This window comes from Gymnoscopelus microlampas, assembly GCF_963454915.1.
Source record: "Gymnoscopelus microlampas genome assembly, chromosome: 6".
Taxonomy (NCBI): domain Eukaryota; kingdom Metazoa; phylum Chordata; class Actinopteri; order Myctophiformes; family Myctophidae; genus Gymnoscopelus; species Gymnoscopelus microlampas.
The window spans coordinates 51,776,492-51,800,742 of record NC_139943.1 but is presented as its reverse complement, the minus strand read 5'-3'; the positions used below and the strand labels follow the sequence as shown (position 1 = coordinate 51,800,742).

General features: G+C 42.4%; 1 protein-coding gene across 1 annotated transcript in view; it reads right to left on the bottom strand.

Annotated features, from left to right (window-relative positions):
• The window catches only part of sergef (secretion regulating guanine nucleotide exchange factor), a 39,115-nt gene extending 15,436 nt beyond the window's left edge, over positions 1-23,679 (bottom strand). Inside the window, exons 1-10 of the mRNA XM_084061126.1 lie at positions 23,566-23,679; positions 17,308-17,443; positions 14,743-14,895; positions 13,212-13,306; positions 10,681-10,741; positions 10,374-10,487; positions 9,302-9,364; positions 7,695-7,853; positions 7,108-7,277; positions 3,516-3,552 (exon numbers count right to left, since the gene is read on the bottom strand). Coding sequence (XP_083917252.1) covers positions 3,516-3,552; positions 7,108-7,277; positions 7,695-7,853; positions 9,302-9,364; positions 10,374-10,487; positions 10,681-10,741; positions 13,212-13,306; positions 14,743-14,895; positions 17,308-17,443; positions 23,566-23,613 — 1,036 coding nt within the window. The 5' untranslated portion in view covers positions 23,614-23,679. The remainder of the gene's footprint in view (positions 1-3,515; positions 3,553-7,107; positions 7,278-7,694; positions 7,854-9,301; positions 9,365-10,373; positions 10,488-10,680; positions 10,742-13,211; positions 13,307-14,742; positions 14,896-17,307; positions 17,444-23,565) is intronic.
• Positions 23,680-24,251: the final 572 nt, after the last annotated feature.

Below are 24,251 nucleotides of genomic sequence, written 5' to 3'. Positions count from 1 at the left end.
TTTAAAATGGCAAAATAATGTGGTTTCAGTAGGAGTTTTGTCCCTTCAGCCATTTCTGCACCAAACGAACTACCTCGCTGATATCTATTTCATACAGTCTATGGCTGATATGTTGGGTTGTGTATCCTGGGGACATCATGTATTGTCTTGGTGTTGTGTTGTGTTATATTGTTATATGTCTTTCTGTTGAACAAGAGGGATATCCCTATGGGACAAAAACAGACAGATTTTGATTCAGCAGACATGTAACGATTTATCGTAAAACTTCAAACTGGTGACAATATAAATCGATTTAACTAAAAATGTATCGCGACGCTAAGAGCAGAGGGCGTGTAAAAGAATAGAATACAATCATCTTTGTAAGAGAATTCATTAAAAAAAAGGGTTTTCAGTCATTTGCTACTGTATTGAAAAGAGGATAAGAGAAAACACAGAATTGTAAAAAATAAAATAAAATAAAAAAATGTGTAAGAGACATTTTTTTTTAAATCGGTCATTTGTCTGGAAAGTTTTTGTTTAAAAATGTTTTTATTAACTATTATCGTGATTCAAATCATATCATGAGTTGAATGAATCGTTGCATGCCTATGATTCAGTGCTAAATGTCTTATACACACTGCCAGTAGGCCAAGGAAGTCCATTCCTGAGTTTGCGTTTCTCACATATCGTATAATGTTCCATATTAATAAATATTGACTCACCATGTGTAATATAAAGCAGTGAATAAACCGCATGACCTCACGTACAGTATGTCATGCTTTGTATTATAACTGAGCGTTATGTAAGACTGTGAATGAGTTCAGCATGGTGCTGTGTGTTCTTTATGTACACAGAGAAAAGATTGCTTTACAAACATGTACACAATAAATACAGCTGCTTAACGAGCTGTCCAGCCTAACGATAAGCATCCACTGTGACTCTAATGACTTCCTGAAGCAAAGCAATACAGCTGAGAGCAATGAACAATATTATAGTGCCTGGAAGCCTCGATGGAAGAGTTAATGTCTCACAATCCAATCAATCCCGGAACGTATACCGTGTCATTTTAGATTTGAGCTATAACCATTCTTTTATACTTTTGCTATTCAAAAATAGCATATTTTGAGATGGGAGGGGTCCGCGGACAATTACATATCATTTTGGGGGGTCCTTGACATTTTGAGCACCACTGATTAGCAACATACGTTTTTCATAAAAACTGTTTTTATGACATTTGTAGAATCCCCCAGAAGCAAAGATTTGAGTTACAAATGTTCGTGATTTTTCAAAAACATAGCAGATCTACAAGCTCATAGCACGGCACTCGGTGCCGTGCTATGAGCTTGTATATCTGCTATTTTTTTTTAATAGCCAAATAAATCTTAAAATGACACGGATGCTTTCCCGGTCTTAATGGATTAAATGTAAACCATTACAACAAAATGTACTTCCATTTGTCACAACGTCACCGAGCATATCGTCCTCGTCTCTCACTGAGGAAGATTGGACTGTCTTCTAGAGACAGACAGAGAGACACCGTTTCTGTCTTGGACACTAAGACATGGTGTCCACATTTTGGGTATGTCATAATTGGCGGAAAAAGTTCAAAAAGTTGCCAATCCTATATTAAAATAGCCTAGTTTGTCAAAATTGCCATCTTGTATAACTACAAATATTGGAGAGATTTCTAGTCTCCACGTCGTCTTACATTGCAGGGTGAAACAGCTCTTAACCTGGAACAGCATCTGTGGCATTTTAGAAATAGCAGATATACAAGCTCATAGCACGGCACCGAGTGCCGCGCTATGAGCTTGTAGATCTGATATTTTTTTGAATAGCCCAAAAGTATAAAATAAAGTTTATAGATAAAAAATCTAAAATGACGCAGTATATGCGACCGTGGATTGAATGGGATATAAGGTTCACTCTTTTAGCATGTAAGGGTCCATTTGGTTCCATTTGAACACTAGAGTCACAGACCTGTAACCAGGGGTACACTAGCCTGATTATCAGCCTGAAGCTGCGTGGAGCTTCAGGCTGACATTGGCTGCAGTGTCCGCGATTACCAGGGGGAGGGAATTTAAATTTCCCTAAACCAATCACAAGAGATCCACGGATCCGCCTACATCTGACGTCATCGCACAGCTTGTTTTAGCAGATATTTGCTAACCTCGCGTCACCAGTCTTTCCACCTCGGAGGAAAGCCTGGTATGCGTTACTAAAGACCCATATGATCCGGTTTAGGCCACGCCTACTGAAAAAAGAAAAAAGAAAAAAAAAAAACTTTCCGGATTTTGTCCATCCGGTTTCGCGGTGCCGCTTTGTTTTGGTTCCCCAATCCCTATTTAAATGGAATAGAATTTCCCCGTGCGATAATACAGACGCTAAATAGTCTCCGGATAGTGCATTCACATTAAAAAAATAAGCTAAACTACGCCGCATCAAGGATTTTATTAGGACAGACCTATTTTGGGGTGAGTCAGGGTGAAGTCTTTCCGGCTCTGCCCATCCGGCCGCTTGATGACGCAGATGACGTGCCTGGTGACGTAGAGTTACTTCCGCTCCCGACCGGATCATAGACCCGAAAAGATATGCTGCCCAGGCTAGATATTCGCTGATTGCTTGTCGTTAGACCACTCCCACCTCCGACTCTGATTTGACAGGTTTTTCTTCAACCGTGAAAAGCCATAGGCTCACATTATGACACCAGACCAAGAGGAGCTCACTCAGAGAGTGGGCGGGGTCTATGGTCTGGAACCAGGCTAGGGGTACACATATTGAGAAGCAGTACACAACTACTCAGCTACTGGCCTGGGATCCAGCCTGATTCACTGCGTTCGGCGGATTAGTTTTTCTCACTTCGCTTTCATTTTCTGGCCAGCCTTCTATTTGACTCTATTATTTCAGAACGTCAGCGTCTGATTGGATGTTGTTCCAACCAATCAGAGTAGGGTTAGGGTATCTACGTCATCAGCCAGCGCCACTCACTCTGCGCATTGGTATGACGACGTTACACTGGTGTTTTTGTCCCGCCCCGCACCACAGACCAATCAGAAGCCGCGAGTCGTTTTCACTAGTGTGTCATGTCCCGCCTCCCTTGGAGACAGGAGGCTTTTCGAGACTGAGTAGCAAAGTGAGAAAACGTAGTGAATCAGGCTGGATCCCAGCCATTTATTCACTCTGAAGAACAATTACAGGGTCTCTAGTTTCACTCACTGCACTTTACTGAAATGTACTGTAACACTGATCACCATTAAACTCTGTTTCTGTCAAACCCAGTGTGATTTCATCATGTATTACTATTATAGTATGAATAATAATATGGTAATAATGTAAATATAAAGTAAAATTTGTTGTTATAAACTGTCACATTTCATACAGAAGGGTCACGCTCAACAAACAATGTTACGTTCTGAATGTCTTTAAACTCCTGTAACGTCAATGTTGAAACCTTGAATGTCCAAAAACATCACAACATGGAGCTTAAATGTGTTGTAAGATTAAGTATATTGTGTTAAACAGGAAGTGACACGTACCTACAATGGCCAGATTGTGTTCAGATCCACACGCGATCTGTGAAGAAGCAGAAAGAGTTTGAGTAAAATCATTAAAACAACGTTGTTAATCAGAGACCAAAGTTATGAATATGAAATGTAATGATTCATACAAATATTAGTTTTTGGGCGTAAAGCTTCAGTGTAAAGCTACATCCATACTCTGACCTGTTTAAATACATGCTTCTAACAGCTTCTCTTCATTCAGACTCTGCCGTCCACTTGTTTAAATAATTTAAATGAATCTGAAGCACCTGAGTGTTGCTCTGTGTGCATTTCTGTTCACACAAGACTGTTCATGTGTACATGAACCAACACATGCATAGCAGGTAGGTGTGTGTGTGTGTGTGTGTGTGTGTGTGTGTGTGTGTGTGTGTGTGTGTGTGTGTGTGTGTGTGTGTGTGTGTGTGTGTGTGTGTGTGTGTGTGTGTGTGTGTGTGTGTGTGTGTGTGTGTGTGTGTGTGTGTGTGTGTGTGTGTGTGTGCGTGTGTGTCTGACACAGCCAATTGCCTCAATGTGAGCCGAGAGACTGAGGCAGAGGTAGAAGGTAACAGAGTACATTTTTTACTCAAAGTACTGAACTCTTACACATCCATCTGATTACTTGGAATCCCCTAAATCACCATTATTATAGGTTAATCTACCCAGCAGCACATAAGGTCATCAATTAAATTCAGCCCCTCCTTTACCAGCTGCAACATTCAAGTAATCAACACATTAATGCATTACTGCTCATTTCAGATATGGTTCTATAGTGCATTGGTTCTCAAAGTGGGGTCTGGGGACCCCCAAGGGTCCTTGGCAGAGTACCAGGGGGTCCCCAGCAAAATTAGTTAATATAGTGTCACAATCATTTTAACCACTTTAACCATATTTTGTAGTTTGACTATTCAAAAATAGCAGATCTACAAGCTCATACATAGTGCGGCAGAGAGTGCCACGCTATGAGCTTGTAGATCTGCTATTTTTGAAAAAGCGTGAAAACTTGTGCAAATATTTGAACATATATATTTTTTTTTTAAAGCGAACATTTGTAACTCAAATCTTTGCTTCTGGGGGGGTCCCTGGAACAAAATATTTTAAGATGGGGGTCCGCGACCAAATACATATCATTTTGGGGGTCCTTGACATGAAAAAGTTTGAGAACCACTGATTATAGCAACATTTTTGCTACTGATATAGTGGTGTTCTGTAGGTGGCTGGCTCCCCCTGCTGGACTGAGGCAGCAACTATTTACCACAGAAAAGAAGGCAGCGGTAAAAACATTTAAAAAAACACTTAGTATATCTCTGTTGTCGGGCAGAAACCAACTATGTCCAAAATATTAACTTTTCAGGAAATAAAAAAAATAAAAACGTTTTTAGAACAACACAATATTGCGTCATCAAAGTTGGTGACTTCATACATTGTCAGATACTCGAATGTGTCCTTATCACTTTACCCACATACACTTTATTATATTATAATTATATTAAATACATTATATTATCATCACTTTACCCAAATACAGCTCAAGTGGAGTTAGGAGGTTTTTCACCATTAACACATCACCCGCCAAGGTATTAAACATTGTTTGTTATCCCCATGCCAGCGTAATTACCTTCTTCCGATGATATTTGAAACGCAGCGGAGGCGACATTGGGTTCCAAAAAAACAAAAAAGGCGGAGGGAAGGGGTAGGCGGAGGGATCTGTGTATTCAGACGGACCACAACATTCCAACCGCAATCCGCCATTTTGGGGCTGGGGCCCACTGAAAACAGTGGTTTTCAACATAAGATATAAAAACCTAGATACCTCATTGGCCTCTGCAGCTCGTTGGAGCGACCTGTTTCGTATGGTGGCCGCCATATTTCCGGGGGGCACGGGCACTGGCCAATCACAGCGTGTTAACTACTGGCCAATCACAGCGCGTCTTTTCCAGGACTTATCAGAATCTAGTTGTCCCGCCCCCACCTGCCTCTGATTGGTCTACTGCAGTGTTTGTCAACCTTTTTGGTGCCAAGGTACACCTGGCTTAGCCAAAATATCCCAGGGTACACCTAATATATGGTGCGTATATACATATATATATATATATATATATATATATATATATATATATATGTATATGTATATGTATATGTATATGTATATATATATATATATATATATATATATATATATATATATATATATATATATATATATATATATATATATATATATATACATATACATATACACACAGATTATTGGGCAGGTATAAAGAAACCTTGACCATTACAAATATATACTGTCTGAATGAAAGCCATAATATTTTGGCACACTGAGTATAGCAACATTGTATGCCTTTCATTGCTTTCAAGGCAAAAAACAAACCATGTCACTCTGCCTTTCATGAATATTCAAGGCAAAAAAAGTACCATATGTCATTGCTATGCGCTAACTGCTAGCATCAAACTCTGCTGGACTTGATAGTTTTAAACTCTCTAAAATGGATCTAAAATGTTGTGCTTACCTCGACAATAAGTGTTGTCCCTATCTACTTCAATGGACTACTTTATTTGGGCTGTTTGCTGATTCTTATTTTTTAACGAGGCAACGAGCAACGACAACGAGCGTGCGTGCGTGCGTGCGTGCGTGCGCACGCACGCACGCACGCACGCACGCACGCACGCACACACACACACACACACACACACACACACACACACACACACACACACACACACACACACACACACACACACACACACACACACACACACACACACACACACACACACACACACACACACACACACACACACACACACACACACACACACACACACACACACACACACACACACACACACACACACACTCTCCAGGCTGCAGGCAACCCTGGCAGTCAGTGGCTGCACAGGACAACATATTTGCATTCCTGTGGGTGATGGTCCCCTACACTGAATGGACTCGGCCGTGGCTGTGTGTGAAACGGATGATGGCCGTATCGATTGACGGACGCGCTATTGTTCTCGAGGGGGTGGTTTCACACGTTCTTCAAAGCTCACGGTACACCTCGCAAGTATCCGCGGTACACTTACTGTACCATCTACCGCGGTTGACAATCACTGGTCTACTGAACGGCCCTTCTGTGACGCACGCGGAAATTTCCAGCTGCCCCCCAAGGAAGCGGAAGCGCGCCCGCCATACAGACGCTTCAGAGCCAGAGAAGGCGTCTACCTTTATATGTCTATGGTTTTCAATGCAAAAAACAGCAACTGAGTTACAGCTGTTTTTCTGAAAATCCCATCGCCAGGGCGGGTGGAAGTGACGATTTTTGGAATGATATCACATCCGCATACTTCTTCACTGATTGACGATGGATCATCACAGAGCTGTGTTACGGTGCCTAAAACAACGTGCCTAATTTTTTCAATAGAACGACTTTATGCGTGTTGGCGGGAAAGTGGACTATTTAATAGAATGACTTTATGCGTGTATGGCAGGAATTGTGTTAATACTTTTCATTGGTTCAATATTTGTAAAACCCACACACACATTTATGGGGGGGGGGGATAGCACCCTCTAGCAGCAGTGATATGTTACCTGAGACGCTCCATGAAGCAATGTAACCTCAGCAGGGTGGCGGACCCCCTGCCCGACCCGCTCTGCCACAACAAATCCACCTGGCGTCCGTTCAGGGTCTTCACTGGATGGCACCGCTCTGCCCAACTGTCCATAGTCCCCTCTGCCCCACGTCAACACTCTGCCACTCACTGGAACACAACACAACTGTTCATTATCCTCTCTGCCACTCGCTGTAGATTTTAAAGCCAACATTTGTAAAATATGTTGTTCCAGGGACCCCCCAGAAGCAAAGATTTGAGTTAAAAATGCTTTAAAAAATATATATATATTCAAATATTTGCACATATGTTCAAAAATATTTCAAAAATAGCAGATCTACAAGCTTGTAGCGCGGCACTCGGTGCCGCGCTACAAGCTTGTAGATCTGCTGTTTTTGAATAGCCAAGGTATAAAAAAATGGTTCTAGCTCAAATCTAAAATGACACAGATGCGTTCCCGGTCTTAATGGGTTAACTAAAATGTTTAGTTTTCATTATTTTGTGAAGTTTTAGTCGACTATAATAGCCTTGATTCTCAGACATTATGGGGACTGTTTTATGGTTTACCTGTTTTGGCGACGAGGTGTGTCCAGCCACTCCATACATGGGTGACAGCTTCTCCGCCCATTAAGGAACGACTGAGCAGAGTGGGTGAAGGTAGGAATGGTTCTGTTGAGGCCAGCTGGCCGTGCTTGTTGCTTCCCCACAGAAACACCTCACCTCGTCCTGCACACAACACAAGACAACCCACAACAACACATGTTTCTCTCGTAGCCAGACAACTATTCCACAATCCCCTAATTGACCTAATGTTATATAGAGTCTGGAACTACACCTCCTGAATGTTATACAGAGTCTGAAACTGCAACTCCTGAATGCTATATAGAGTCTGGAACTACACCTCCTGAATGTTATATAGTCTGGAACTACACCTCCTGAATGCTATACAGAGTCTGGAACTACACCTCCTGAATGTTATATAGTCTGGAACTACACCTCCTGAATGCTATATAGAGTCTGGAACTACACCTCCTGAATGTTATATAGTCTGGAACTACACCTCCTGAATGCTATATAGAGTCTGGAACTACACCTCCTGAATGTTATATAGTCTGACTGGAACTATACCTCCTACCGTTTTTGTTTTAATAAAAATGTTAACTTCCTGTTGATTTTACTATTAACACATCGGTGCCAGCATTTTTTCATAACAACTTACCGTGGGTGCCAGCATTCTCCCCATTGACTGCACTTTGCTGTTTAAAGCTTCCGCGTGCGTTACAAGCAAATCCACGCAAAAAAAAAGCATCGATTCATGTTGTGCCATGAGCCTGGCTACAGCTTGAAACCATAACATTTCCCTCGCGAGTTACAACGGGGGGGGATCGCGCATCGCGCATGACCGGTTTTCCCCACAGGAAACAGATTCGGAGATATAGGCATTTCAAAGTAGGAAATAGACAGGAAGCGGATGGGATTCATTTTTTTGTTTCCGGTGAGCGATCTGGCACTTCCTTCGCAGGATTACAAAGGGTGCTCCCAGAGCTGCTCTAGCCCCGCCCGCGCGGAGAAAAACGAAAAAAAACAAAAAGACTAAACTCACGGTTCAGACCGTGTTCGGCACCGGAGCGCTACTATGTAAACACACGGTTCAGACCGTGTTCGGCACCCGATGTGTTAAGATCCGGATCCAGTCTGGGTTTTCTAATAAAAATGGCAAAATCAACAGGAAGTTAACATTTGTATTTAAAAAAGCAAACAGTACTGGGTTTGGCGATGTTCTATATTGTCTGAAACAACTTTGTTTGCGTTTGTTTACGTGCTAAAAAGAGTGACTTCAGTGACTTGAGTGTTTCAGCGCACAATGTAAGTCAATGAGGAGCATATTTTGAATGATCATTTTCTAATCAATGGAGCAATTATTTTTGATTTCTTGTCCACCTTCGGAGTTACATCATGGCAAGGTAACTACACAACCCAAACCTCTACCAAAGTGCTCTTTTCCTTTAAGAATTCAGAATCTCAACAGAGGACACTGGTGTCTACAAACCGTTCTGACAGGAAAGAGACAGAGGAGGAACATACACAAGTCAGAGGTGTAAAAATAGCCAAAGAAATCTAAAATGACACAGATGCGTTCCAGGTCTTAATGGGTTAAAAAAACATCTTATTACCTGTAAGGTAAACACAGTGGGCGGAGCCTGCTGCTACCATGTGTGGTGTCACATGATCCAGACCTGCAACATGGCAGAAGGTCAAGGTTCACATTCATTGAAACATCAAGTTTCGAGTTTTTTTTCCCACATCTAGTTTTCATTATTTGATTGGTTTTACTCAACTATGATAACCTTGGTCTGTACGCTGTACAAGTAAAACATTTCCATTAAAACAACACAGCTACAGTGTTATTGTCCTAAATCAGTGGTTCTCAACCAGTGGTCCTTGAGGGGGTTCCGGGTGGTCCCCAGCAAAATGATGGAGAGTTGGTAACCAAATGGACCCTTATAGATCTTTAACTCTTGAGAGTGTAAAATGAAACCAAATGGACCCTTATTAGATCTTTAACTCTTGAGAGCGTAAAATGAAACCAAATGGACCCTTATAGATCTTTAACTCTTGAGAGTGTAAAATGAAACCAAATGGACCCTTACGGGTCCATTTGGTTTCATTTTACACTCTCAAGAGTTAAATTATTGTTAAACATCTGCATTACTTAATTAAAGAATTGTTATGTTGATCAAAGTTTGCCTGTTATCTCTCTTATGGAACCCACATCAATACAGCATGGATAGAATTGTGGACAAAATCGTATCCAACAATAACAAAATATTCTACGTTTTGGGTCTGAGAGTCTAAATCTTATCAAACGGTGGTTCTGTGGCTCAAATGCCGAATAAATAATGGAGCTTGATATGAAAAGTGTTGAGAACCACTCTGCCCTGCCAAGGTAAAGAGCAGTAACTACGTTTTGGGACACGCCGACTTATTTTTGTATCCCAAAGGTCAAATTAGCCTTTGTGATTTTGGGGGATAAACAATTACCTCAAGAACAGATGCAAAATTAGTGTAATATCACTTATATGCCGATATCTCATTTGGCTGACCAGTTGAATCACTTTTAAACCAATTTTTCAGTGTTTTTTTTCGTAGTTACTGCTCTTTACCTTGGCAGGGCAGCACTGTTATAAGTGATTTAATGAAGGAAGTCTGCAGCAGGTGAGAGTCGAGGTGAGGTGTAGTTCTTACCTGGTACCACAGAGGGCAGTGTGGAGCAGAGATGTGCAGGGACAGGAAGTGGACTGAGAGCTCTCTTGGCCTGACTGGAGAGTCCAGTTCCCCACTGGTACACACAACCTGATACTACACACACAATACAAACACATGTACTGTATACTGGTACACACAACCTGAAACTACACACACAATACACACATACATAGCTCTACATTGTGATAGTAATCATTGCTATAGAGTGTTTGTTCAGTAACAGTGTTAAATAGCTCTATATTGTGATAGTAATGATAGCTATAGTGTTGTAATAATTTATCATTACCTGTTACAGCTAGAGAGTGTCTCAGTCCAGCTGCCACACTGACCACTGGCTCTGTCAACGTCTGGAGAGAACACAAAGCAGAACATCTTATAGACACACATGCACACGGATCCATACATTACATTACAGTCATTTAGCTTTAGCAGACACTTTTATCCAAAGCGACTTACAATAAGTGCATTCAACATACATAGGTAGACAAGAAAACCACTAATTCTCTTCTAAAACAAGCAACTACGAGTATACCTAGCGCTAAGGTAAATGTGCAATATATCAGCTACAGATGTGCCACTTCAAAACTTCACATGTCCTGCCATCGCCAAGACAGTCAATTTTCAGGGGATTCCCAGGGCAATAAGAGGGACAAAGAAGGGCATTTAAAATGCTGAATTATTTTGATGATCACTGCTTTTATGATGCTAATTAATTTGAGCAACTGGTCAAATCACCTTTCGCCTCATAATGAGTCTGACACCTTATTCAACACACATTCTTTTGTTCTCATGTATATGGATGTCTGTTGAAGGGAAAAACGGGGGGGTGTAGTAACAACTTCTTTTCAGGGGCAAAACAGTGCATTTTAAGGGCAGAAAGGGGAGGAAAAAAATACATTTTCAGGCCACTTTCAGGGAAAGAACAGTAACGTGTGAAGTTTTGAAGTGGCACATCTGTACCTACTTTGGATCACTACTGACTGACACAAGTTAAGCAGAAATATATGAACATTGCCTATCGACAAGCTGCTTGGACCCTCTCAGGGGCCCTGATTCAGCCCCTTTTTGACTATGCTTGCTCCTCTTGGTACTCCAACACCTCAGTGTCACTGAACACTAAGCTTCAAACCTACCAAAACAAACTGATTCGACTACTTCTCGGACTGGGGCCCATGACCCACCTCTCTCCCACTCACTTTGCCAGCCTAGGCTGGCTCAGGGTGGAAGACAGGGTTAAACAAATACAAATGTGACTGGTCTTCAAAATTGTAAATGCAGATTTGCCCGATATGCCCCCTGTACCTGCATATCTGTCTAAATACATTATATAAGTTAGTGACACCCACAGTCACGAAACTATAGGGAGCGTAAACAACAATCTGGTACCACCCACCCATAAAACAAACATGGGCAAATTCTCCTTCTACAGCACGGCCACCAAGGTATGGAATAGTCTAACCCCATCCCCAGGGGTGCACATAACTGGTGCGCAGGTGCGTACCCAAAATAAAAAATGCGCACCACATCAGATGACGCAAGACGCTTTTGCGTACCAACAGCTGGGACAGGAATTTCCAAGCTTTTATTTTTAGCAAAACTAAAAAATAAAAGCCTGGAGATCGAGACCTGAAGCCACACTCACACAATCACGCTAAAGCATGTGTCGGCCCCATACACAGCCATTAGGCGGAGGGGGAGAGGACGCATGCTGCACGTGATTGTGTGAGTGTCTCGCATCGCCTCGCATTGCCTCGCTGCGTGCACGCAGCCAGCAGCGGCTGTTAGAGGCACTCGTCACCGATGATGAACGCACCGCGATGGTGCAAAATATGCCGTGAACGTCCCAATCTGGCGGATAAAAGCAGCGCAGCACAGGGCACCAACCTTGGGGGCTTCACCAAACGGTGTGAGAGGAAAAAAAAACGGCGAAAATCGGCGGAATTTGCAAGCAGAGCGTCCTTTTTTTTTTTTTTCTCGCGCAGCTGCACCCCCCCCCCACAAAACGGGACGGGACCATTTATTTGTTGCGCACCAAGTCACATCTCCAGGTGCTCTTCTGAGTACTAGACCTAAAAAGTTATGTGCACCCCTGCCCATCCCTCAAAAAATGCAGTTCGCTGGGCTCATTTAAAACAGACCTAAAAACTCATCTTTCTGGAGGCCATAAGAGGAGGTAGTACCAGTTTCCCGGTAGACAGACGACCCCCCTCCCCTTTTTTGTATATAGTGGTATTTTTTCTCTGTATTTTTATGTTGATATTTGAACTGTTTGTTTGCTACTATATATGTCTATGAAATTAATTAAAGGACCCCACGGACCCCACGGAAACAAGTCCGCAAGGACTTTTTTGGTCGGACCTTTTAGACAAAAATCATAAATGTAACTGTGTTGTTTTACATTCTTTTGCCTAATAAAATGTCAATCAATCAAACAACTGAGCTTGTAGAGCAGTGTTGATTTTGACAGCAAATATTGATTTAGTTTTAGTCACAGTCTTTTGAATAAAATTCCATTTAGTTTTATTAGTCATATTTTAGTCATCTGAAATGTTTTGGTTTTTGTCTACTTTTAGTTGACTATATATCATAAGATTTTAGTCGACTAAATCTACAGTTGATTTAGTCACGCACGCACGCACGCACGCACACACACACACACACACACACACACACACACACACACACACACACACACACACACACACACACACACACACACACACACACACACACACACACACACACACACACACACACACACACACACACACACACACACACACACACACACACACACACACACACACACACCCCTACCTCAAGGAGCAGGAACACACAGGAGTGTGTGATTGGCTGTGTCACACCCAGCTGACCAAAGACATTGGACCCACACGCCAGCACCTGACCACCATCTGTGAATATTAAAATAACATAATTTATACATATTTATAGAATAGCTTCACATGAATACATGATTCACAATCACATATTTCTAGAAGCTGTTGTTCTAAAAGAGTTTGATCAATCTCAGCAATCAAATATATAACTCATTTTGGAGGTCTGAAACTCTACTTTTACAAAGAAAAGCATTGAGAGACAGAGAGAGAGAGAGAGAGAGACAGAGACAGAGAGAGACAGAGACAGAGACAGAGACAGAGACAGAGACAGAGACAGAGACAGAGACAGAGAGACACAGAGACACAGAGACAGAGAGACAGAGAGACAGAGAGACAGAGAGACAGAGAGACAGAGACAGAGACAGAGAGAAAGAATCACCGGCTTCGGTTGCTGTCTTGTCAATGAGCCCCGTGGGTAGGTCAGTATCTCACCTACTTAGACCAATCAATAGTCTGATTAAAGGTGATAATGTCCCATTCAGTGCATTGACAGCAACCGGGACGGGTGAAAGAATAAGGTAAAGAGAGAGGAGAGAGAGATAAGGTTCTACTCTAAAATGTCACGTTTCCACAGATTTGGTATGTTTGACTTGAACTAATACAGTTCATTGATAACTCTGGTAACACTGTACGGCATACATGGGCAACTGGCGGCCCGGGGGCCACATGCGGCTCCCACCTTCACTTAATGCGGCCCGCAGGTTAATATGGGAATACTGATATATTATTGATTTCAGCTGTTACAATTCCAAACATGCAAACATGGCCCGCTTTAATTACTTCCGTCTATATTAGTAGCTTAATGACTAGTATTAACATTATATTGTCTTCTTTATTTCCAATGTATTTGTATTACGTTCATAAAGTTACCATTAGAATGACTAAATGCATTTGAAATTAAATAAAAATGTTACTTTTCAGGATTCCAATAAAAAAAAGCAAAAAAAAAAAATCAGGATTCCAATTCAATGCAAAAATAGCCGATCTACAAGTTCAAAACGCGCCGCACTGCGACGCATTTTGAGCTTGTAGATCGGCTATTTTTGCTACTTTTGTGTGACATAGAATGGCCCGACGGTATATGCAATGAGGCCCTCTGGAGTGAGTGTGGAAATATAGTGGCCCTCTCTACGTCATCAAAGTTGCATCACCCCTGCTGTGCGGTGTCACGTCAGCCACGATGGATGTCAACTCAAAACGTAAACACAGCAAGCAGCAGAGGCAATAGCTGACAGTATCACTGTCTCACAAACACCTGAACGCTGAGTGTCACTGAAATAAACACCGCCTCAGTGCCGTTCACCTGCTGTTTGACATGTTTGATCACTAATGTAATGTATACCAAACTGGGTGTGAGAACCACTGTCCTGCAGTACATGCATGTTGTGTGTAAAGTGTGCATCCAGCAGCAGTGTTGGTTTCAAACCCTCAACCCTCTGACTTCTACTCACCAGTGAGAGCCAGGGTGAAGTCCCAGCCACACGACACATGGGTGACCCTGTGACCCAGACCAGAGCAGAGGGACAGGGTGGACATGTCTCTGCAGTGACCCAGACCCAGCTGTCCTCTGTGGTTCTGTCCACACGCCCACAGCTCTCCATTCTCTGGAGCACAGAAGACAAAACATCAGTAAATATGTATGTATGCTTTAAACCATTTAGACTGGAAAATAATCTGTGACATTTTTATTTTATTTCGATTTTGTGGCACCGAGTGCCGTGGTACGAGCTTGTAGATCTGCTATTTTTTCAAAAATCGTGAACATTTGTCCAAATCTTTGAATATATAAATATATATATATTTTTTAAAGCAAACAGTTTTAACTCAAATCTTTGCTTCTGGGGGATTCTACAAATGTCTTCTAAATCCTAGAGTTTTTTTTTTTAAACTTATGTTTCTATATCAGTGGTTCTCAAACTTCACGTCAAGGACCCCCAAAATGATTTGGCTGCGGACGCACAAATATTTTGTTCCAGGGACCCCCCGGAAGCAAAGATTTGAGTTACAAATGTACCCTTTAAAAAATATACATTCAAATATTTGCACAAAATGTTCAACATTTACAAGCAGATCTCTAAGCTCTATGAGATGCTAATTTTGAATAGCCAAAGTATAAAGTATGGATAAAGTTGATACACAGATGCGTTCCCGGTTTGAATGCTTTAAACCTCTCTAGCAGACTTTGACTGTGTTGCGATGTGAGAGTGCGGTCTAGCCAACAACACCAACTCAGTATAACATGATAATATATAATAACTAGTTAATTGATGGATTGAGGGGTATGGTATGATGTGGTAGTGTTAGTGTTTGTATAATATACAGTATGTATGTTTGAATGTGTGTATATGGGTATAAAACATCTAGGTTTGTGTGTGCTTGTGTGTATAAGTAGGAAGTATTGAATGTAAATATTGAATATTTTTGAGTGTTTGTTCATTACGAACAATGTATGAAGTATTGAATGTAAATGCGGAATATTTTTGAGTGTTCAATTCACTATGAACTTTGTAACTGATATAAGTTAAACCGACAGGTATAAAGGATAGGCATAATAAATAAGCTTTGAGCTTCAGCCGGAGCCTTTTCGATCAACCAGAAAGAAATGTTGGAATACAGTGTGTAATGTTCTGTGATGCTGTTGATGAGAATAAGAATAAACTAAACTAAACTAAACAAACCAAACCAAACGCAGGACTCCCGGATCGCTGCCCTCCACATTCTCCTATCTATTAACACAAGTAAGACGCGCGAACGCTGGAAGCGAACGCAGCTCGAAAATAACAATAAGAAGAATAGAAAGGAATGAGCAATTACTTGCCATCCGGCCTGAAATATGCACAAATGACATGGAATTCTTAGATATCCCAATAGATGAACTTGTGTAGATGCTTGTAGATGTGTTATTTTTGACTGTCGCTGCTACATTTTTCTCAGAGGAGTGTAATTAGACACCCAGGGGCACAGGCGAATTTCAGCCACACTGTAGTGCATGCAGGCAATGAGAGCGTGAGTCACATGGGGGCAGCCAATGAGAGCGTGAGTGACATGGGGGCGCGGCTGCACACATACTGCACACAGACAGACAGACACACAAGCCGAGCCGAGTTACATAGTATGCTCCACTTGGGCGGCCTCCTTCCGCGTTCGCAATCAGGGTATTGAGCTCTACAGTGTTGTCAGCTAAGCTTTCGTGCCGCAGTGCATCTACGTAGGTGGTGCTTCTTGCCTTTCCTGGCTTTGTCCTGGGTTGGCATAATGTCAGTTTGCTTGACACCAGTTCTGGGTATCTGGCATAGTGACACAGTGACATAGTGACGCAGTGCCCTGCCAGCCTCATCCTTCTATCTCTCTGACTGGCCTATAAAGAAAAACATCACATGGATGTAACTGGGACGTATCATCAGTGTTGTAGCCTGGGGTCGACGGGTGTTTCGGGTCTCGCAACAACATACACCCTCGCCCAGGTGGCCCAGCCGGGGTTGATCAAGCCACGACTTCCGTCCCAGTAGCTACCCACGGTCACTGCTCTTAGGGAAAGACCACTCAGGGCCACTCAGTCCGCTTCTCCGGAACTACTCTGCCGGGACTAGGGGCTCTGGCACGTGGAGGGACTCGGCTCTGTGGGTTGCCTCCTGGCCGGGCTCCTCACCAGGTCCAGGACCTGAGCGTGACTAGACTATAGTGACTACTTACTAGTCTAGTCATAAACTCTTATTGTTTTAATACCTCTTACATTCAAGTAAAGCGCTCCGTCACACTGACAGAGAAAAACACTGCAATTAACCCTGGGGTTCCTATTTTTCAGCATGTCATTATAGGTGAACATTTTCAAGGATTTTCAACATTTCCAAAAATGAACAAAAACATTTTCAAAAATTATACAGGGCTTCAGTGGTTCATTTATACTCCACCACACCGACACATTGTTGTTACTGTAGCTTAAATATCAGCTGCTGTCAACAGAGTAATAAATAAGACTTGGTGATAAAGTGACAATAGAACAAGAGATCATTCACCGGTGACAACCACAGAATGTCCTCCTCCTCCGGTGACCATCCTCACAGCTCCATGCAGAGCAGAGACGTCTGAAGCTCTGGGAGAAGACATGTCCTCCACATGGTCCTGTCCCAGCTGGCCGTAGCTGTTGGCTCCCTGCAAGTTTAACATACAATATGCAATTAACAACCATTAATCCCCCCAGATTGGGCACAAACATGGGGATGAAAAAAAAGTGTGACTCCCTATACAGCAGGGGTCTTCAATGTTTTTCAGGCCAAGGACCCCTTAGCTGAGAGAGAGATGAAGCAGGGACCCCTTAGCTGAGACAGATGAAGCAGGGACCCCTTAGCTGAGAGACAGATGAAGCAGGGACCCCTTAGCTGAGAGACAGATGAAGCAGGGACCCCTTAGCTGAGAGACAGATGAAGCGGGGACCCCTTAGCTGAGAGACAGATGAAGCAGCGACCCCCCATCACTACATATTGGATTCATGTTAAATGTGTATTTTCAGACATTTAACGACTTAAACCAGGGGTCTTCAACGTTTTCAGGCCAGGGACCCCCTAGCTGAGAGAGAGAGATGAAGCAGGGACCCCCTCTAAAATTAGGGCTGCTCTTTTTTTCCTCTACACCTATACCTCTTTGCCAAAAATAAAACAACGCCTCGCGCTGAGCTTGTAGATCTGCTATGTTTGGCTAAAGTTTTCCTCGGAAAAGGGATGCTAGGGTTCAAGTGGTTAATGTAAAAAAAAAAATCCTATCACACAAAGATTTGGCGGACCCCCTGTAGTAACTCTGAGGACCCCCTAGGGGTCCCGGACCCCCTGTTGAAGACCCCTGACTTAAACCCTCAATACTTCGTACACTTCAGCTGCGGCTCTGTACTTGGTCTGCTCTTTTTCCACATTACACCAAACCTCTTTGCCGAAAATAGCAGATCTACTGCTATTTTCGGCTAATGTTCTCCTAAGAGTAGGGCTGTGAGGGTTCACAATCATCTTAACCACTTTATCCATTTATACGTTGACCATTCAAAAATAACAGATCTACAAGCGCACAGCCAGTTTGGAAACTGTAATTTAACACAGATCTTCTCTTCTTGGGGGTCCCTGGCACAAAACATTTTCAGGTGGGGTCGGTGGCCATATACATGTCATTATTACACGGCTTGGTTGAATGCTCGATTCTGATTGGTCAGTCATCGGTCATTATTTCTGGATAATGACCGATGAGCTCTATAACGGACCGCTGTGTAATCAGAGACTCAGAACACCTGCTCATGTCAACCTGTGCTGCTTGGTTATATGCTTTATCCAACATGACAGCCATGTAAACAAACAAGCAATGTCATTTACAACTAAACGTTGCTCTCAAGAATGTTTTTGAAAACATTTGAAGTGAGAAATAGACGATGCAATAACCGAAAAGTCATTCTATTTGATCCACTGCGCTTCCTTGTTTATCGTGGCACAACAACGGGGGAATACCAAAACGCTCGCCCCAAAACACAGTCGCCCCGGGGCAAATCCAGCGGTATTACAGGCAAATCGGCAGTAAATAGAATGGGGGGCGAGTGTGTTTTGGAGCGAGTTTTTTTCCATTTCGTCATTTGTTTTTGCGAGGCGAACTTGTCCGCCCAGCCCAATACTTATGGAATACTTTCATTGCCGTAAGCAAGGAAATACTTCGTTTTGTTGTTACTTTTGGGTAAATGTATTTATGTATTTATGAAGTAGCCGTGTAATAAGCGGGATAATGCATGGGGAGGTAGTCATTATTGAAATTTAAAGCCCTTCAGGGCGATTAACCACCTCGGCTGCGCCTCGGTGGTTAATCGCCCTGTCGGGCTTTAATTTCAATAATGACTACCTCCCCATGCATTATCCCTTGCATAGGCTCTATTCACAGCAGCCATAGTATCACTTCCTTCACAGGTGTTACCAATGATACTAATGAAGGCTCTGTTCCATTTAGTGTAGCACAGTGGTTTCCACGACCCCCATAACTCTGAGAGTGTATAAATGGAACCAAATGGACCCGTAAGGGTCCATTTGGTTCCATTTATACACTCTCAGAGTTACACACCTGTAAGGGGCCATTTGGAAGCCCATGACCCCAACTGTAGACTCACTGGTGTAACAGAGTGTTTCCAGTGGGCCAACATGCACAATATCAGCTCCCTGACTCTGTTTGACCAGAATGGAACAGAGCCTTCATTAGTATCACTAGAAGTTCGGGCCGCTGCGCGGCCCTCACATCTAGCGTCCGCGCGACGTCGCACTGTGTAGGTGTGTACATGTAGTGTGCAAGGAAGTAGTAGTGTTGAGTAATGTGATTGAGGCAAGAGAAGTATTGGGTATGAATGTAGGCGGGTTGTTGTTGATTGAAATGAGATTGCATTGTTTGTTAGATAGCATGGTTTATTGGCATGGTGTGATGTCGGACAGTGTTGGTGGCAACATGTAAATGTGAGAAAGGCAAAATAGCAGTGAAATGAAATGACATCCAGAATAACATTAACAGTGAAGCATTAATCAGGAGCAGGTGTACAGTATGTTGCATTGGGGGGAGAATACAAACAAAGGCAATGGCAATTATGTTGAAGAATGAAGGTCATTTGTCACTATGCAATCAGGGAGTAGCAGCACATGCAAAGTGTTTGAATGAGCATGTTTGGATTAATAAAAGAGTTCGGGATAAACAACGTTGTCAGTAATTCCCTCATCATTGTTCACAATGAAAACTTTGACGGCGCTGGCTCTCTTTCCCCTGGAGAAGGCTGTGTAGAGTTGGCCATGAGCGAACACAGGTTGAGGCAAGTAGATGCCAACTCGTTCGTTCTCTTGCCCCTGCCCCTTATTGATGGTAACAGAGAAAGCTAAGCGGATAGGGAACTGTCGTCTGATGAAGGTGAAGGGAAGCTCCTCATCTCTGTCATAGTGAGGTATCCTTGGGAGGAAGATTTTTTCACCCCTGTTTGTGCCAGCTGCAATCTCACACTCAATGATTTTGTCCATCATCTGCAGTACCACCATTCTGGTGCCATTCTTGAGAGTGCGGTCGGGACCTGCTTGCAGGTTTCTCAGCAGCATGACTGGGGCTCCTACTTTCAACTTGAGGTTATGATCAGGCATTCCAGAGGGTGTCAGTGAATTGAGGAATTCCACAGGCATGGAGTCCTTGTGGTCGTCCTCCAGAATTGTGTCGGCTGAAAAGTAGACTCTCTGTTCTGTAGGGAAGTCTGCCAGGCATATGTTGTTTTGCGGCTGCATTTGCGCGAGCCACACGCTGGCGAGTGGCATTGCGTGTGCGTTTGCCCAGCATAGCTTTTTTGCGTGGTCCCATGGCTGCGTGCGAAGTTGTGGGTACTGTGTAGTAAAGTTTCCTGTTGTCTCTGTGTCGTTCTGTGTACTGCGTAGTAAAGTTTCCTGTTGTCTCTGTGTCGTTCTGTGTGCTCTGCGGGGGTAGGGGCTACGTGCAGTAGAGGGGGTAGGGGCTACGTGCAGTAGAGTTGCAAGGCAACAACACGTGGACGTGTGTGGCATTGGTAGCGTCGCTGAGGACACTGGCATTGGCCAGGGCATCCAGGTCCTTTATAGTGATGGCTGTGCCCCTGTCATTATGGTGATGTCAGATAGTGTCAGACATCTCCATATATGGAGCTGCCTATATCAGTTATGCCCAAATATGGGACCGTGATGGCTGTGCCCCTGTCATTATGGTGATGTCAGATAGTGTCAGACATCTCCATATATGGAGCTGCCTATATCAGTTATGCCCAAATATGTGGGTTCTCTGATGTCAGACCAAAATAAGCACCCGGAAGTGAATTTCGCGCTGGGGAAGAGATTTGCATAGTATTGGGGCATAATGCGTTTCATATTTATTGTACATCATGGAAGTAGAGTAACGGTATGGGAAGCAGCCGGTTCAGAGGCAGAATATTGAGGAATTTTGGGGTAAAATGTGGAGTTAGTTGGGCCATGTGTGTGCGAGTTAGTTGGGCCATGTGTGTGCGTGGAGACCGCGCACACACACATGTGTAGCCCCATGAGTTTGGCCGTCAATTATAGGTGCAAGATTGGTAACACCTGTGAATGTCTTCATAATATGGCTGCTGTGAATAGAGCCTATTTGGGGATCCTTGACACAAAAAAAGTTTGAGAACCACCACTGCTATAAGGACATATAAGCTCTCAATGACCACCTTACACTGGCTAACCTGAGACACAGCACACGTTGCAAACTACCTTTTCCACATACTATGTATTATTGCACACATTTTCTATATTCTCATACAGTCAACATCCAGTGACATGGAGGTCTCAGCTAACCCACTATCTTTATCCACCTGTTTACTTTGTACTATTGTACGTGACATTTATCCTGTGGTTTGTTGACTCTATGGTTCATTTATTATGAACTTGCACGTATATGTCACTCTGGATAAGAGTTTTCTTTGTGTGCATTATGGAATGTATGCGATTATATTACACTCTCTAGTATTCACACCTTCAACATGTGCAACAATCTATATGTATGTTGTATGTATCTAGTCTAGTCTACAGCCTCTGTAGTTTTATACAGTGCATATACAGTATGTAACTATTTGCAGTATATTGCTTATGGCAGTGGTTCTCAAACTTTTTCATGTCAAGGACCCCCAAATTGACACTTATTAGCTTGCGGACCCCCATTTGAAAAGATAAGCCAGGGACCCCCATAAGAGAAGATTTGTACGGCTCTAGCAGTGATTCTCAATCATTGTAATGATGAGTGATGACTCTGAGAGTGTACAAATTAGGGATGCAAATTATCGATCACTTCATTAATTGATAATTGATAACCTTATCAACCGATTAATCGGTTAACTGATAAGCAGCGTTTTTTTTTTTAAATCTGAGAATCTTAATTTCAGATAAAAAAAAAATCCCCCAAAAAAGTGCTTAGGAGCCGAGATACAGCCTTTTTCAGTAAGTTAAACAAGAAGTGAATGGAGCAGAAAATCTTCAAATCATCATATGTTGGGTTCTGAACATAAAAAAAAAAAAAAATCAATTAATTGTTAATTGCTTGATTTAATCGGATAATTTCTTAATCGATTAATTCGATTAATCGATTAATTGTTAACATCCCTAGTACAAATGGAACCAAATGGACCCTAACGGGTCCATTTGGTTCCATTTGTACACTCTCAGAGTTACAGACCCATAAGGGTCCATTTGGTTCCTATAAATCATTTAGCTGGGGACCCCCTGGTATCCCCTCAAGTACCCCTGGGGGTCCCCAGACCCCACTTTGAGAACCAATAGCTTATGGTATACAGTTTATATATGAAATAAACATATGATTGTGAAGATTAAACATCAACAAAACAGCCTCTAAACGTCCTTAATGACGCAATGCAACATGTAACCATGTGTGTTGCATCATCATGTATTATTTATGTGCTTGTTGGATTAATCAGTTTTATTTTACTTCACATGGTTGAAGGTTTCATTGAAACTAAGAAGTATATATTATTGTAGCACTAGAATGATATTCCCATCAGATGTGTTTTCATTGAACATGGTTCAATCATATGACGCTCGTCTGTCACGAGCGTCATGGAGGAACTTCAACCTGGTGTTTGCACTTTCTCCATTTACAACCCGTACGTCTACATAAACGTTCATATTTCAAATATAAAGTGTTTACCTCATGGCCATGGATGTAACACGTTCAACCGGGTGGGTCTAAGTACCCGTATCTTCAGTATTCTTCAATAAAAAGCATTTTAATCCGATCGGTGGCCATTTTCTAATCGAGTTATAATGTATCGGAGTGCAGTACACCTCCCAACCGATAGGGTCGCTTAGTTAAAAGCATACGGAGACGATTCGGAAAAAATGGCCATAGATCGGATTAAAATGATTTTTATTTAACAATACGGAAGATAAGAGTACTTACACCCAGGCGCTTTAGCTTGTAACATCCATGGCCATGAGGTCAGCACTTTATATTTGAAATGTGAACTTTTATGTACATGTACGGGTTGTAAATGAAGAAAGTGCCAACACCAGGTAGAAGTAGCTCCATGACTGTCATGATATGACATTCATGTTTCAGGGCTACAGTACATAGATAAAAAGAAAGCAAAATGAAACAACATATAGTATCCTTAACTGTTCCATTGTGTACATTATATATATTATATGTTATGCATTGGACTATTTATCAAAGTCAACAACGAATCGCGTCGCGTGTTATAATAATAAATGATAAACTTTACTCACCCATGCTTGTAAACAACACTCTGCTGCTGGTGACGAGCTCGTTTCCATGGTAATAGCCTTATGATTTTACGACACTGTCGTGAAGGAAATATCGAGGCCGATCTACAAGCTCAGGACCATCGTGCAGCACTAGTTTTTGTGAGCTTGTAGATCTGCTTATAGTATATTCACACCCACCCGCGCGAAGACCCGCCCTTAAGACACGCCCTACTTGCCTCTAGCTCCAGTGTTGCCATGTCTGCTTTTTATAAGCGACTTGGGGGCTTGTTTTTCTGTAAAGTTGCAAGTTGTTAAATATTGGTGGTTGTGTTTTTTTGGGCTTGTTTCTAAAGTGTAGTTGTTGCTTATTTGGGCTTGTTTCCTAATGTTGTTTAAACCAGTTGTTCTCAAATATGTTCATGTCAAGGACCCCCTTGACATAAACAAGCTTGTGTCACATTGCGACACACTGTGAGCTTGTAGATCTGCTATTTTCAAATAGCAGATGAATAGGTGAATAGCTTTAAAGTGCTCATGTCTCTTATTTTGGGCTTGTTTTCATAGACCTGGTTGCTTATAACTATCACAAAATCTGGCAACGCTGATAAACTAAAAATGTAAACTAATTATTGTAGCAGTGTGGTGTAAGGGTGGGCACTAGGGACATCCGGGACCTTTTTGGGGGGGGCAAGACTGGACACTAGAGA